General features: G+C 40.5%; 1 protein-coding gene across 1 annotated transcript; it reads left to right on the forward strand.

Annotated features, from left to right (window-relative positions):
* The first annotated feature begins 280 nt into the window (after window positions 1–280).
* On the forward strand, window positions 281–2,884 carry LOC147893552 (putative pentatricopeptide repeat-containing protein At3g47840). Its single transcript, XM_087386311.1, has 2 exons — window positions 281–1,603; window positions 1,724–2,884. Exons 1-2 carry the CDS (start codon window positions 281–283, stop codon window positions 2,882–2,884), a joined length of 2,484 nt encoding a protein of 827 aa, XP_087242437.1.
* Window positions 2,885–17,982: the final 15,098 nt, after the last annotated feature.

The following is a 17,982-nucleotide window of genomic DNA, read 5'->3' on the forward strand; positions in this document are numbered from 1 at the left end:
GATGTCAGTGGTCTCTTAGCAGGGCTGTAGTAGAAACAAGGCCATTGAACCAGAATGCAGCTTTAAGGATGGGCTGCGAGATCGAAAGGGGGACCTCCCGTATCCTGAAAACATGCTGCTTGGGTCATCATTGCCTTCACACAGAGCGTGTGGCTCGACGCCTCCTTGTCAACTGTTTTGTAGTGCAAGACGCTAGGGAGCGTCACCCTTGTTATAGACTTACCCTGAGCTCAACTCTATGGAGATGCACGTCAGTTTCGGACCAGGGTTTTCCCAAGCTATGACCTTTGTCTTCATGCTTGCGCCTTACTTGCTTGTTCTTGATCTGTCTGAGGTAAGTGCTTCTCTCCCTGTCGCCCAGAAGGGGTATACGATTGTGTCTTATTCAGGTTCGCTCTCATTGATTATGGGCCCACAATTCAGACTGCCTCTCTGCAGTCAATTCTTTGGTGCAGGCAGAGCTAGAAATGCAGTCCACGCGAGGTTGCCTCGGCTGGATAAGGTTAAAGAAATGAATGAGCTTCCCGTGTCCAGGATAAACAATTTAATGCATATGTATGTGAAGCGTGGGAGCATGATGGATGCTTGCCACGTGTTTGACAACATGGGAAATCGCGATGTGGTGTCATGGAACATTATGATCCTGGGGTATGCCAAACATGAAGAGGGTGCTCAGGCTTTGGCGTTGTATACACAAATGTACCAGGAAGGGGTCAAACCCAGTGATCGAACCTTTGTTGGCACATTGAAGGCTTGCAGTAGCATGGCAGTGATGGAACAGGGGAAGCAAGTTGATGGGAAACTCATGAAAATAGAATCCTTAGAGAAAGGTAGAACCATCCACTCTCGAGTAGTAGAGAGTGGTTTTGATTCAGACGTGTATGTGGGAACCACCTTGCTGGATATGTACGCAAGATGTGGGAGCATGGAGGATGCATGGTGTGTCTTTGAGGAATTGCCTCATCGTAATGTGGTTACATGGACTACAATGATCTTGGGACATGCCAGCAAGCAGGCAGAGGGGGCACGGGCTTTGGAATTGTATGCCCAGATGAGCCAGGAAGGTGTTACACCAAATTATCAAACCTTTGTTGGTGCATTGAAGGCTTGTAGTAACCTGGCAGCAATGGAAGATGAGAAGCAAGTTGATGGTGGAAACTTTGCAAACATGGGGCTTATGGAGGAAGGTAGAACCATCCACTCCCAAGCTATAAGGACTGGCTTTGACTCAGATGTTTTTGTGGGAAACACATTAGTGGATATGTATGCAAAATGTGGGAACATGCATGATGCACGGCGTGTCTTTGATGAATTGCCTCATCGTGATGTGGTTTCATGGAATGCCTTGATTTTTGGGTATAGCAAGCATGAAGACGCAACACTGGCTTTGGATTTGTGTGCACGGATGCAACAGGAAGGTGTCACTCCAGATCATCGAACCTTTGTTGGTACATTGAAGGCTTGCAGTAGCCTAGCAGCACTGGAAGATGGAAAGCAAATTGATGGGAACTTCACAAAAATAGGTCTGCTCGAGAAAGGTAGAGCCATCCACTCCTTAGTTGAGATTGGATTTGAATCAAATGTTTTTGTGGGTAACACTTTGGTGGATATGTACGCAAAATGTGGGAGCATGGAGGATGCACAGCTCGTCTTTGACAAATTGCCTCACCGTGATGTGGTTACCTGGAATGCTATGATCCTGGGATATACAAATATGGAAAAGGGTATACTGGCTTTAGAGTTGTATGCACGGATGCAATGGGAAGGTGTCTCACCAGATCATCGAACTTTTGTTGCCTCATTGAAGGCTTGCAGTAGTTTGGCAGCATTGGAACAGGGAGAGCAAATTGACGGGACATTTTTGAATTTGGCTTGCCTGCAGAAAGGTAAAGCCATCCACTCCCAAGTAGTAAAGAGTGGCTTTCAGTCAGACATATTTGTGGGGACCACCTTGACAGATATGTATGTGAAATGTGGAAGCATGGAGGATGCACGGTGCATCTTTGATGATTTGCCTTATCGTAATGTGGTTACTTGGACTACCATAATATTGGGGTATGCTGAGCAAGAAGAAAGTGAAGAAGCTTTTAGGCTTTATGCACAAATGCAGGAGAATGATCTATCGCCAAATAGCTTTACCTTTGTTGCTATCCTCAAAGCATGTGGCAATGCAGCAACTCTGAAAATTGGAAAGGAACTCCATTCTCAGATTATTACCTTAGGTTTTGAGAGACTTGCAGTTGTGACAACCGGTCTTCTTGATATGTATTGTAAATGTGGAAGCATGGTTGATGCCCAGCAGTTATTCAATGCATTGCCAGCAAGGGATGTTGTGCCATGGAGTGCATTGATTGCAGGATATGCCCGCCGAGGGGAGAGTGAACGTGTGTTTCATTTTTTTGATAGAATGAGGCAAGAAGGAATACAACCAAATGGGGTCACCTTTCTTAGTATTCTCACTGTATGCAGTCATGTGGGTGTAGTGGACAGGGGCCGGAAATACTTTCAGGCTATGAGAAAGCAGTATGACATTACCCCATCTATTGGACACTATACTTGCATGATTGATCTCCTTGCACGTGCAGGCCAACTAGACGAGGCAGTGGCGATGGTGGAGAAGATGCCTTTCCAACCTGATATTGTTGTCTGGTCAGCTATATTGGGTGCTTGTCAAAAGTGGAAAAATGTAGAGGTTGGAAGGCGTGCCTTTGAAAATGCAGTGAGATTAGATGCAAAACTTCCTGAATTATATGTCTTAATGGCAAATATATATGCAGATGCTCACATGCACGAGGACTATGAGAAGATCCTCAAAACATGGAAGAAAGATGATGAAAAAGAATGCTCAAAACATGGTAGAAGCAGAACAGAAATGCGGGACTGACCTTGCATGCATTTATAGTGGGGAATAGGGGACATCCCAAAGCAAAGCTATATCTGCAAAGCTGAAAGATCTTTCTTCCAAGATGGAGGAGGAAAGACACATGCGCCTGAATTGGACTGTGAGATGCTGGCTATTGCTTGTGCCGTAATCAAAAGACTTGAGGGGACACCCACACGTGTTATACAAAGATTGTGGGTTTGTGATGATTGTTACAAGGCCATTTGCTCTTATATCAAAGATAGAATGGTAATATATTATCTGCAGAGATGCAAGTTACAGTCATAACTACAAGGATGATAACTATGTGGAGAGTTTTGGTAATAATCCTGTACCCTGCCAATAATGCGCTAGGCTATGGCGGAAATTGGGAGAGTATTAGGGTTGATGCTGAGAGAAGAGGGCAAGAGGAGGTGCGCGATGGGTCAGATCAGGATTGGGCCGAGCAAGGTTCGTGATGCTTGGAAACTAAAAAAGGCGAAAAGCCTTCCACGTTAGGTGGATGGCTTTTCAGGAAAGCTTGGCTTTCTAAAAGCTAGGGTTCACCTAGCCTTTAAACATACTGGATTCCTTCCCTCCACCAGCCCCTAGACCCAACGAACTGCAGCCGACTCCTCTACCGATTCTCATCAGTCAGGGCTGGATTGTTGCTATCCTACAGTTCGGATCAGCCGCCCTCTCTCCTACATCTAGCCTTGCCATTTTGTTTCCTTCTCTTGTTCCTGTGGCAGTCCCTAGTTCGCTGCTCGTTTCAAATCTCGAAAACCACCTGTTGCTTCCTCTTTCCTAGACTGCTCTCTCCGCATTCAGTTTCAGTGCTCTGTTCCTCTGCCTCGATCTACTCATGGCTGATTTGACTGAACCCAGGTTTCCTGAGGGGGATCATGACATGGATTTTCAAGGAGGGGATGACCAGGGTCTTTATGACGACCTAGTTACAAAGATTGCTTTCAGTGAATTCACCTTTGCTCTTGACGCAATATTTGAACTGGTTAATTTGAATCATACGGGGTTGACACAACAACTCCAAGGGATTCAGACTTCTATCATGCTCTTGACCAGCACTATCCAAGCACCTACATTTGTTGATGCTTTAGCTCCAGTGTTGGGTCTGAATATTACACCAAACCCCTATCCCGGAGATCAAAAGTCCAGAACCAAGGAAATGGTCTACACTTGGTTACACAAGTGGCAAGTACACTTCCAATTTCACGCTTATTCTGATGAAAAGAAGATGCAACTTACAGGAGGGTATTTATATGGAAGGACATTGCTTTTCATAGTATTATCAGATTGAGAGTATCACTGCCATCGAGGGTGTGATTCGATTCTTCCCAATCACTAGGAAATTCCTCCACTAACACTTGGTTCATAGAAGTGACTCATGGTGGAGGTGATTGAAGTCCCAGTATAGTTGGGGGTAATGGGAGGTTTTGAGTCCTAAATTTCCCTTGGTTGGCAAGAGTGGCTCCTTGTATTGCTAATTGCCCTCGTTTGGATGGAGTTGGAGGTGCAAGAAACCTCAGTGGTGGCCTTGGTTGGTACATGGACTGAGGGCAGTCTTAGGATATTGACATTGTGATGTCTCATGATTTCCCCATCACACACAATGAACACACGTGTGTGTTGATCTAGCCCTAAGGCAAGAGCACCCATTATTGAGATGATTTCCGTATAGCTTCCACACCAAACATTATTCTGTCTCAGAAATAGATGAGGATTAGTAGAAGCTTCCTTCATTGCTACCTCTTTCAACTATTGGCTTAGCTAATTTAACAGCTTTGTAGCCAACTCTTCCATGTTCATGTCCTTAGTAGTGATGTCTACCTCCTTGGTTTCACCCAAACTCGTAGCTTCAAGGTTGATGAGCTGGATGAAGACTTCTTCCCTTGAGCCTTTTCTTCACATTTTACTTGCTGATGAGGTGGATGAAGACTTCTCCCCTTGAGCCTTTCACATTTTGCCTAGATGTATTGTAGTCTTGCTACGCAACTTGAACAATGTGGGATTCATTGCAAAGAAATGATGATCAAGCTTAGAGTCCCATAGACCTATAAGAAAGAGTGGTAACAATTGTGCATCACTCATCCTTGTTGAGAATTGTGGTGCCATGGAATGATAGTGAGCAATAGAAGTGTGGCATGAAGAAGAGAGCAAAAGTCTAGAGAGGTGAGAAAGATCTAGAAGATAAGGATGAGTGTGGAGAGATAAGACACATGGCATGATGATGTGTGTAGAGATGATCTTGAGGCTATCTATATATGAAGTCTCCAATTGTATGATTGAACACGATTTGGAATAGATTGAGTATTGCCTATCTTGTGTCTTCTCATGGAGTTTCTTGTATACTTTGAGCCTCCTTAGATTCATATACTCTCTTTTGCTTAATGGCGATCCTTTCCAAGATTTTGACGCGTATCAAAGCAAGTTCAACTAAGCCTAGGTTTGTTTCAAAAGTATTTGTTTGAAAAAGTTTGGCACACTCCTCATCTTTTGTGAGAGATTCTTCCATTGAGAGGTTTGGCAAAGACTTTGTTGAGAGCTCTTCTTGGAGAGAGTTTCCTCCTAGAGAGTGAGAGAGACGTTCATTCCATGAGGTTATTTGAGATATTTGTATTTTTTGTGATTGAGAGGGATTTGTGAGTTTGAATGCTTATTGTAAGGTTTATCCTTGAAATCTTCAGTAAGGTTCTAGTGAGAGTTTTTGATTTCAGAAGAGGACCTTGAGACAACATTTGAGCAACAACAAAGAATTTGCAAGTTATGTAGCCTTAGAGATGCCTGACAGACAACTAGCTCAAAAACCCATGATAACAAAGACCCCCAATGGCAAAAGATAGCTACAATGCCTACGCTCGCATGAACCACACTAACCACAATGGCCAATAACAAAGAGGCAAGTAGCAAAGGCCCACAACAACAAAGAGGTAGACATAACAGGCCAGCATCTAAGGATCTAAGATGGACTACTAGAATGACAACAACCACGACCAAGCAACAAGAAACCATACAGCCTCAACTCAAATGCAATCAAGCAAGTGGATTGACAGTAGTGGTAGATTTGAAGGCCATTCAACAAGTAGAAGAAGAGAAATCTATGCACGAATAGATCTACACAAGTCTACAACGATGACCAACTCACTACAAACAAACAGACTAGGCAACTCGAACAATGGCATGCACTTGTGAATGATGGATGAGAGCATCAGAGGCTTTTGTAGCTGTGATGCAACTATTCAAATGCGTAGCGAAGAAGCGAGATCTATTAGAAAGAAGCAATATTCTAGCACAAAGACTAACAAAGCCAACACACACTAGACAACTATGACTCTTATCTATAATAGTAACAACTAAAACAACTACAAAGCCACAAACTTGATGACCAAGCAAGACAGGTGCAAGGAGGCAGGGCAGATGTAGCCAAGCACCCACAAGTCATAGAAACAAGTACCAAGCATGAAGGACTGGATGGCTTCACACACAAGCAACACCACATAGGCAACCATCAACAATCTACTATTGAGGATTCATCTCAACATATGTGATCATATGTGCATAGCACTAACACAAAAGAGTGCTAAAAGGCACAAGGGTTGAAAACCCTAGCCCTAGCCCTAAAGGGGTTTGTATATATTCATTCTTTTCAACCGATACTAGTGTACAGTTAGTCATTTGTCATGTGCTCTCTAGTTGTGCCCTCTCTCCTCATCTCCACTCTTCTCCTCTCCCTCTCCATATTTGCTCATGGTATCAAAGCTCTCCCTTGCCTTCTGCTAAGGAATTGAGATCTTTGTGTGAGAGATTGAGGTTGAGTGATTGTGAGTTCTCTTGAGTTTCCTCTTTGCAAGTTCACTTCCATTGAGAGACTTCCATGAATCCTATTAAAATTTTCGGCCGTTTATTTCTTGAGTATTCTTTGTAATGATTTCTATTTGATTCCTTTTGTGTGTGAGAGAGAGTCTTATATTCTCTTTGAGGGCTCTTGAGAGTTGCTATCCTATTGAGTGAGAGTGAGATTCCTATGGGAAAGAGATTGGTTTTTCATCCTTCTTGTGGAAGGACCCAGCTAAATTCCTTTCTGTGTGGATAGAGAGATGTAATCTCTTAATCTAGTGTATCCTAAGCTATGTAGACTAGCATCGACACAAGCAATTATCCTAGGTGTAGCCCTACAATGGGACTCAACTATCGAATGCAAGACTCTACACAACACAAGGCACACAATCACCTCGAATGAAGCTCAATTGGGCAAGGTGGACGTGACATACTCAACTCAAACGACAAAAACTCGCATACAATGAGCCAAACAAAGAGCTAAAATAGCCAACTACAAGACGAGTAGCTACCATGAGCATCTATAATGACCAAAGGCAATTATGACACTCCCTTGATGACCTAGACATAGCGAGCAACCCATGGTCTCAACATTGCCGCAACATCACATGTAGCAGGACTACAATAAAAGATAGTGCAAACCACCTCCTAAGCAACAATTGATGGCAACAACACAGCGCACATCCAACAATGACTCTGCCGAGCAGCTGAATGGCTCTACAAGATAAGAAAACAAGGTGACACTCCAACCACAACGAGTCGGAAGAGAACTCACAAAGCAACAAACCTCCCACATGGCCAAGCATCGATGTCACGATGACCAACCAGCATCCATGTAGCATAAACATCTCTCATGACACCACCGAAGAGCACCGCAGTAGTGCCTACATCAACAAAAGTAAGCACAACAGGCTTTGGACCCAGAGTCACCGCATGAAACCTGACGATGGATTTTTGGTCGTCGTCAAAGGAATCTTCATAGATTTTGATGGAATCTTAAAGATTCTAGTGATCTTATCTTGACTCTCCTTGTGAAACATGGCAACCCTATCCTAGTTGCCATGTCAATAGAGCCAATCTTCCTACCACATTAGCGTAGTGGCAGCCAATCTACCATGTCATCATCTTCTCTTGCTCTCTTGCCACATGGCATATTTGCCACAGCATCACTCACCAGCTTAGCTACTGCCACATCAATAGCCACCTCATTAGTGCTACATCACAATGACATTTTAACATGCCATGTCATTAACAATGTCATCCATGCCATGTTAGCACTACCACATCATCTACCATGTCACCCTACCATATCATGCTACCACATCATCCAATACCACATGGCACACACTGTGCTAGGGAAAGTTACCTCTAGTTTTCTCTCCGCATGTGCAAATAGGTGCCACCTCACACATAGTTCTCCATAGGCTCACAATGCCTCATCATCATTTTCACCCTTTCTTTGTCCCTCAACCTTGATCAAGCCGTATCTCTTAATCAAAGAAGAATTTTCACATGCCTTCATTTTGTAAATCCTTCTTGGCTATTTTTTTGGCATTTGTACATATCATTTGATCCCTGTAGACTCTTGGCTATTCACAGAATCATTTGCGACACAAGCCTTATAGCACAATGGATTATTTATTGCAATTCTACTTCACCAGCAAGTTAGATTGTAGTTGATATAGGCAGTGTCTTTCACAGGAATTTTGAGTACTATTTTGCATCATGTCTACCACTAGCAACCTCAATTTGGAGGCATCTAATAAGTTAGACAATTCCAATTATGATACATAGAAATATCATTCCTTTAATTCATTAAAAATGGGAGAAATGGAGTATGTAGATGGATCTATACCTAGATTGTCTAGTGCACCAGGCAACTCCCACCATTGCTGCAACATAAGCAGAAGGGTCTACACCTACACCAACTGGGCCCACACTTGTAGTATGTTTTGCCATTGCCCAATCAAGACATCCAAACAAGCATGGGATATGTTCACAACTGTTTATGAGTCCAAGAAGGCCTCCATGATTCTCACACTGAGAGACTAGATCAACCATAGTTTCCACAATAGCAATGAAATTGGTCATGCTTATGTGCTCAAGATCAAGGATTACAACAATCAACTTGTAGTAGTAGGAGAGATTATGCATCTAGTAGAGATGGTTCAAGTCTTTCTAAACAGACTAGGGGAGGGATATGCAAATCTACCGATCGAGGTGTCGCACAGTGCATTATATATGGCCATGGGCCAAATTTTGTATTTGTTTATTATTGCAAGTTTGAGCAATATATTTTGTAGTGGACATAATTCATTTTGGGCCCTAAGATGGCTACGTAAGGCAAATCCCTCATTTTTGGATGAGAGAAATAATTTTGGCTCCTTGGTGCTTTTATGAAATATAATACTCTATATGAGGGAGCATGAGCCACTCATCTAAGGGGGGGGGAGATTGTACCCAATCTGTTGTCATTCTCGTGGTTTTTCTTCTCCAATTGATTAAGTGGTGAATTTGTGTAAAAAGAACTACCTTTCTGGTTTTAGTGGTATCAAAGCTTTGGTGACGCTCTTGTAAATAAAGAAAATTACCTCATGGCTCATGTGAGAAGAAAAAGACACCTTGGATAGAGAAGTCTTGATGAGGACTTCAGGACACAAATGCAGAAACAGAGTTCGTGGAGGAGAGACAGTGTGCATCCAGGGACGCTCAAGGCTCACTTTAGTCTTTAGCGAAATCGACTTCAAAGTTTGCACGCGACAGCACACAGCTATAGTATATTTAAATTTTCTCCCGGTTGCATATCGCCATTCACGTGCTCTGAAGTCAAGATGCCTAAAGCATGCATTTAAGCCGCTTTGGCAGTCATGCATTCTACTAGGCCTACCCTTATAGAGCAACCATCGTGAATAGAGCAGTGTGCCTTGTGCCACCCGCCAGTCCTAAGGGTGACGTGTCATTCGCATCTCCAAAATTCGTGCACTTATCTCTGCAGGCCTATAGTACATTGGCAGCCTCTTTTCTCAGACTATGCAGTAGCAGCAGTAAAGGCCAGCTGCCTAGAGACCTTGAGAGTCTCTTCTCTATTTGCATGCCCGTCTGCAGCATGCAAACCCACAATCAAGGGCAGGACCCACAATATTTTGACCACGCGCAGACCTATGCAATCCCCAAAACTTGAAGGTAGCCTCGGCTCGCGTGCTCATGACAGACTACGTTGATATCCTGCAGCTTCAAAGAGCAGATTTTTCGTGCTGCCCTTGGGAAAGAGACCTCTGCAAAGACTTACGAAGAACTTTGCTATCGAAGATAGCAGCCACTGCAACCTTGCAGTCTCATCATAGCGGTCACTTCCTTTGCTTCTGCCATCGCACGTCATGCGAAATTTGAAGGCTAGTAAAAAAAAGGACGACGTATTAAGTTCTGCAACACAAAGTGCAAGCCTACTCCACTGACCAGTGAAGGCGCATTATTAAAAAAATAATTTAAAAAAAGAGAGAGCAAGGCAAAATTTGAAGAAGCTCGAATCAAGAAGGCGATTAGAACCACGAATCATCGAGCAATTAATTAGAGATCAGTCGAGTGCAAAGACGACTATGAGCAACATCATTGGTCACATATCTCCCACTCTAGTCCTTTTCACCTCCGATCAAAGAGTGAGAAGTGATTTCTTTTGCTTTATATTTCATACACTTAGTATCTTCCGACATCCATTTCTTACCATACACTCGAATTACACTTTTTCATTCATTTAATTCTCATACACTTAGTATCCTGATCTTTCTCTAGTCCGCTTTATTTGTACTTATCGCATTATCATGGCACATCAGCCACAACCACCCATGCTCCAAGAGTAGTTAGACACACTTTAGGCACAGTTGGCCAATGAGCGTGAGCATAGGGAGAGATTGGAAAAGAAAATCAATGGTAAGAAAAGGAAGAGACATTCATATGATGATGAGTCATCCGACGATGATTCCGACAATGATACTATTATCAGGACAGTCAAAGCCACACTGAGAGCACAAAATTTGAGGAAGGAGAGTAAGATAAGTAGAAAAGCTTTCTCATTTCAAAATTTCGATGGAAAGAAAGAAGCACGCACTGTCTTGTCTTGGATCAGTCAGCTAGATGATTATTTTTCGAGGGAAAAATTCTCTGAAAAAGATAAGATTAAATGTGCTGCAAATCATTTAGTAGAGAGTGCTGCACTTTGGTGGAATATCACTAAGCACAATAAAAGGCGACCAAAATCTTGGAAGTCTTTTCAAAATCTCATCAAGAGAAATTTCCTTCCCTCACATTTCAAAGCAAAAACCAAACAATAGTGGGATACTTTCAGGCAGTTCGATAAGGAAACGATCTCCACATATACTGATAGATTTTGGCAAACGTTGATCCAATTACAATCCCTAGAGAAAGTTAATGAGCAAGATCAATGCAAGAAGTATGTGGTAGGTCTAAAGTCTAAGTTGAGAGCCGAGATTAACATGTTTCATCCTCGCTCATTGAGCCCTGCAATTTCTCTTGCAATGAATTGTGAAAGGAGGAATGGAATCCCAAAAGAAGGAAAAGATTCAGAACGGCATGTACCCTTCCATAAGAAAAAGAGATTTGATAAAAAGCCCTTCTTTAAATCTAAAAATGGTTTTGTTCCACAGAAGACAGGTTCTTCTTTGAAGCTGAACGGTGGAAATTTTCTAAAGAAAGAAATAAGGTGTTTCAAGTGCAACAAGGTGGGACACATAGCCACTGAGTGTCCTGAAAGAAAGAAGACCCTGACGTCGAAAGTGCACATGATTGACGACAAAGCAGCCAAACAAGAGGGAGGTAAGTTTAATTGTCATGCTCTTCTAAAAATGAAAGGTTTCATTAATGGCAAAGAGGTTGTTATTCTGCATGACAATGGTAGCACACATGATTTCATTTTAGAAAGAGTCTTAGCAAAGCTAAACCTAGAGTCTTTTCCATCTAACTATAAGGTCAAAGCTGCTTTTACCAAAACAAAGTACAATTGCACTAGAGAAGTCAAGAATCTTGAAATCTCAATCAAACCCTACAAGGATACACGAAACTTTCTAGTGGCACCCCTACAAGGAGTAGACATCATCTTAGGAATGCCATGGAGGCATTAATATAATCCTAAGATAGATTACGATTTACATTAGATGTGGATTGAGAAGGACAGACAAGAAATATGTCTGAAAAGCTCAATGAGACCTGAGATCAGTCCTTTACTCAACCACACACAAGCCAAAAGAGCAATTAGAAAACGTGAGAAGACATATCTAATTTTGGTGAATATGGTAACGACTACTCAGCCAAACACTAAGCCTACACACCAAAAGTTTCTTTCTCAATTTTTTGATTGTTTCTTAGAGGATTTACCGCCTGGACTACCATGTTCTCGACTTGAAGATCATAGTATAGAAATCTTACCGAGCAATACTCCACCTTGCAAAGCTCCTTATAGAGTCAATCAACTAGAACAAAAAGAGATTCAAAAGCAATTGGAGGAACAAATAGAGAGAGGATTAATAAGACCCAGCAATTCTCCCTATGGAGCACCTATCTTATTAGTCAAAAAGAAAAATGGAATCTATCGAATGTGCATAGACTATCGTGCACTGAACAAAATCACAGTGAAGAATAGATATCCAATCCCTAGGATTGATGATCTTTTGGACAAATTGAAAGGGGCCAAGGTCTTCAGTAAGATAGATCTCAAATCTGGCTATCATCAAGTTCGTATGGTAGAAGAGGATATATACAAGACTGCCTTTAGAACTCAGACGAGACATTATGAGTTCCTAGTTATGCCTTTTGGGCTAACTAATGCTCCAGCTACTTTTAGTAGAATGATGAACTGAATCTTTCTTAAACACCAAGATTGTGTGGTAGTATTTTTCGATGATATTCTGGTGTTTAGCAAAGATGTTGAGGAGCATAAGGAACATCTGAAGCTAGTCTTTTCACTCTTGAAAGAAAATCAATTATACATAAAGCCTGAAAAGATCAGTTTCTTTCAAAATCAGATAGAGTATTTGGGTCACATTATATCCGCCGATGGGATTTGAGTAGATCCAAAGAAGATTGAGTGCATAGTCACATGGCCTAAACCCCGAGATATACATGAATTAAGATCATTCTTGGGATTGTGTAGCTTTTATAGAAAGTTCGTTAGAAATTTTGCATACATTGCACATCCATTGACAGACCTTCTTAGAAAAGCTAAGAATTTCTTATGGACTAAGTGTCAAGATAAATCTTTTATAGCTTTGAAAGAAGCTCTCACGCAAGCTCCTGTGTTGCAACTACCCGATTTCTCTAGACCATTCTTTGTAGTTGTAACCGATGCTAGTGGATATGGAATTGGAGCCGTACTAATGCAAGATGGACATCCAATAGCATATGAGAGCCGAAAATTAAAACCAGCAAAATGCAATTATAGCACATATGATAAAGAACTAACCGTTGTTGTGCATGCCTTATGAATGTGGAAACATTATTTGATGGGATCTGAGTTTCTTATCAAAACCAATCAGCAAAGTATGGAGCATTTGTTGACTCAGTCACTTATATCTGATAGGCATATCAAGTGGGCATCATTCATATAGAGTTTTCAGCCCATGATTCAATATCAACCTGGAAAAGAGAATGTAGTTGTTGATGCTCTTAGCAGAAAGCCAAGTATTAATCACATCATTGCTGTAGAGACCCAGTCTTTTGAAGGTATGAAGAATTCAATTCAAGGGGATCCAGACTTTTCTGATATATGGAACAAATTAGAGAATAACAATTGGAATCCTATGTTGGACTATTCATGCAATGATGGATACCTCTTTTATCAAAAGAAATTGTGCATCACTTGACCCTTTAGACAAATTATAATAGAGGAAATGCACCAACCACCATATATGGGACATAGGGAAGTGACTGCCACTTTACAAGTGATAGCAAGAGGATTTCATTGGCCTACTATAAGAAATGATGTGGCTAAGTTTGTAGCCGAATGCATCACTTACCAGAAGATTAAGAGTTACAAAGGAAAGACCACACAATTGCTAATGCCTTTGCCTATTCCTATGCAACCCTGGGAACAAATATCTATGGATTTCATAACTGGTTTTCCTACTACATCGAATCAAAATGATATGATCTGGACGATAGTAGATCGCTTTAGTAAGCAAGCTTATTTCATCCCATGCAAGAAGACTTTAACAGCTCAGCAAGATACACATTTATTCATCAAGCATATCTTTGTTCATCATGGCTTGCCAAAGATTATAGTGTCTGATCGAGATGTCTGATCGAGATCTGATCGAGATTCAAAGTTTTGCAATAATTTTTGGACTGCATTATTTCATAATCTAGGCACTAAGTTAGATTTCTCATCAGCCTTTCATCCAGAATCGAATGGACAAACTGAGGTTACAAACAATACTATTTAGGATATGATAAGAGCTTATGCGAGAAGTCAACCAAAGACTCGAGACAAATACATTCATCTCTTATAGTTTGCTTATAATAATACTCCTCATTCTGCAACTAGAAGAGCACCCTTTGAGATTATCTATGGGAAAGTTTTACCTATTCCTATCACACAATTGACCCATAGAGTAGAGGCAGCAGATGTATTTACCCATGACTATCAAAATATTCTCAAAGAGGTTCAAGAAGCCATTGCAATCGCACAAGAGAAGTACACAAAAGAAGCTAATAAGAAATGGAAGCACATGCTTTTTAAAGAAGGCGATAATGTACTTCTTCAGAAGATTTAAGAGTGTTAAGAAATGGCCAGTAATCAAGATGTCACCACGTCTTTATGGACCATTCAAGGTGATTCAAAAAATCAATGATCTAGCTTATAGGCTTGAATTACCTGATAATTGGAAAATACATAATGCTTTCCATATCATCCTCTTAAAGCCCTTCAAAGGACCTTTACCTATTCATCCTATCTATGAAGAGGCTCCATTGATTGTTGATGAAGAAGAAATTCTAGAACCCAAATGCATTATTGATCATCAACAGATTTCGACCCGAAAAGAAAATGTCTATATTAAATACTTGCTCAAATTTAAGAATCATCCAAGGGATGATGCTCAGTGGATGCCTGAGTGGTTCTTTCGAACTTTCCCAGACCTCATTAGTTCCTATAATCAAATACGCAACTGAGGTCATTTGTTATCCAAGCAAGAGGGATATTATGGAAATCATATTTTCTCATATATCTTGCTTTGGATATTATTACTTTAGTCAAGTGTGACTATGGCAAAGTACTCCATAGGAGTGCATCGGACGTGGCGGGGGTCCTACTGGATGCTTTGTGTGGTTAGTTGGGGACACCTAACTAGCTTGTGTTTTGTCATGCAAGATGGTCGGTATTGTGGATGATTCCATGTTAATACTGATGTCGCTAGTGTTATTGGTGTTGCGCTTAATTATTGTGCTTTGAGCGCAGTTATGTTGGGATCGGTTAATTCCGTGATTCTTTCAATCGATTGTTAATAACTAATGTAATTGGTGGCTTGAGTACACGTGATGGAACTCATAGCGAAGATTGGAGTTAGTGCGAGGGTACCGATCGAGGTGTCGCACAGTGCATTATATATGGCCATGGGCCAAATTTTGTATTTCTTTTATTATTGCAAGTTTGAGCAATATATTTTGTAGTGGACATAATTCATTTTGGGCCCTAAGATGGCTATGTAAAGCAAATCCCTCATTTTTGGATGAGAGGGATAATTTGGCTCCTTGGTGCTTTTATGAAATATCATAAATACTCTAGATGAGGGAGCGTGAGCCTCTCATCTAGGGGGGGCAAGATTGTACCCAATCTGATGTCGTTCTCATGGTGTGATTGTGCTTTTCTTCTCCAATTGATTAAGTGGTGAATTTGTGTGAAAAGAATTACCTTTTTGGTTTCAAAGGAGCAGTATGACCAAGGAGATCAATCTAGCACTAATAGAGGGAATTTCCAGAGAAGAGAATTCATTGTGGGGTACATCCAAGCCACAATCATTATGCCAATGAACCTCACTTAATGTATCTTCCAAGTAAGGATATGCAGAAGTCTCACATTGTGTACATTTACATTAATTGTGAATCTAACAAAGAATGCAACTATAAAGTTGATTAATCAAATCAGGATCCTTGGTACATGGATAGTGGTGCATCATCCTCAGGGGGGTCCCTATGTACAAACCCTCTATATCACGTGCGTTCAAGGCCTATATTTAAAATCCCTTATCTGTAAAATTTTTCATTAATAAAATGTTCCCCTTTTCTATACAAATCTGTAATTTTTTTCCAAAACTATTTAAAATAGTCCCTTATGTATATTTATTTTTGTAAATTTTAGAAATAAAAAATATCCTTTTGTTGAACTTATGTGATAGAGTTACATATGATGAGTGACCCCCCCGAGGCATCATCTCACATGGCAAAGCATCAAGAATGGTTTACAGATAAGAAACCATTAAAAGGACCTAAGAATGTTATCTACATGGCTGATAACACACCAAATCTAGCTCAAAGGAAAGGAATTCTCCCTCTATGAACAATTTTGATGGTATAAAAGGATTGGTGAAATATGTACTTTATGTTCCAAATCTCAACAAGAACCTCTTGTCAGTTGGACAAATGATGAGACACAACTATCTAGTCATCTTTGATGTAGATGAATGCAAATTAGGATAAATCTAGAGGATATCAGCTAGTGGAAAAAGTAGTCAAGGACGCTTGTTTAAGATGCTAGCTTCAGTACCAGACTTGCTTGCCATGTCAACTTAGCAGTAGCAACTTCCACAGTATGGCACAAGAGATGTGGACATGTCAATTTCAAAAGCTGATGTATTTGGACAAACCAAAGTATGGCACTTGGCATTTCTAAACTTTAGTTTCTAGAAAAAGTTTACAAAGCATGTTGCTTCCGTAAACAGAAGTAACCAATTTTGGGAGAAGCACTCTTAAGAAATACTAGTTTAAGATGTTGCCAAATTCATAATTGATTCAGGGGCTATAGGAAACATGATGTACCAAAGTCAATGTCTTCATAATTATCAAAGTCTTACTCGTGTAAAAGTTGGTATGTATAGTAGATGACACAACGTATGGATTCAAGGGCATCAATGATCTCCATTTTGGAACTCAATTTACAACACAGATTTTGCATGGAGTTCTACACGTTCCTAAACTATAACAAGATCTACTATCTTTGCCATTGTGCCATAGAGAACTTTTTTAACTCATAATCATAAATGATATTGTCAACATTGTCACAATGCCTAGCACCCATGATAACAAGATTTGGCACTCTAGGATTTCCCACACCAATTTTTAAAAGATACTTCATCTTTGTTGACTTTCAATTAGACTAAGTTCAAGTTCTTCAATTGAGATCCCATCGATCCTTGGCTTTCATCATAAGCCCTTTCCAGTGGTCCATTTTGTATGTCCTTTTCCAAATACCATTATTTGATAACCTTTATTGATGATTACTCAACATACACTCATGTCTATTCTCTACACCATTAGTTTCAAAGCCATAGAAATATCTCAACAATATCACAAATTTTTTGAAAGACAAACCGAGTGATGGCTCAAAAGATTCAGGATTGATAATGGAGGAGAATACACCTCATCAATAAAGGATTAGTGTTGTATTGCTCAAGGAATTTAGCACAAGAACACTGTATGGTATACGTCCCAATAAAATTCTAGAGTAAAACAAAAGAATAGGACTATTGAAGATGGCATGAGATGCATCCTATTGCATGCAAGACTCTCCAAAATCTTTTGGACAGATGTAGTATCCGCTCCAGCATATGTACATAATTACCTGCCCACCATCGCCGTTGATGAAGATATCCGCATTACAACATGGATGGATAAGAATCCTTCTACTTACCATTTATGAATCTTTGGTTGTATTGTATACATACATATCCCTAAAGTATCGGCATGCAAAGGTGATCTCCTAGGGAAAAAAGTGATTTTTATTAGATAGATAGTAAACATATTAAAGGTTACAACCTTTATGATCTTGTTTTAGAAGGAAGACAATCATCATTGGTGACACAATATTTGATGAGGAAAACATAGGGTATCCCAACATTAAAATCTTTATTGGCATTCCCATTGACAACAACAATGATGAAGAATCTAGAGTTCTAGCCATGCTAGTCAATGAAGATCCATTTAATTATGAGGAAGCCATCTCTTTGCCCCAAAAGAAAAAAATGGTTGGATGCAATGCAAGACAA

The sequence above is a fragment of the Dipteris shenzhenensis genome, chromosome 15 (genome assembly GCF_047967505.1).
Source record: "Dipteris shenzhenensis isolate YYH24624 ecotype China chromosome 15, Dip_SZ_1.0, whole genome shotgun sequence".
Lineage (NCBI taxonomy): Eukaryota > Viridiplantae > Streptophyta > Polypodiopsida > Gleicheniales > Dipteridaceae > Dipteris > Dipteris shenzhenensis.

Bases quoted from the DNA above. Each gene is read 5' to 3' on its own strand.
- LOC147893552 (XM_087386311.1), top strand. From the start codon at position 281: ATGACCTTTGTCTTCATGCTTGCGCCTTACTTGCTTGTTCTTGATCTG. The intron at 1,604-1,723 runs GTGGATATGTAC...AATATGGAAAAG, and splicing joins TTTTTGTGGGTAACACTTTG to GGTATACTGGCTTTAGAGTT.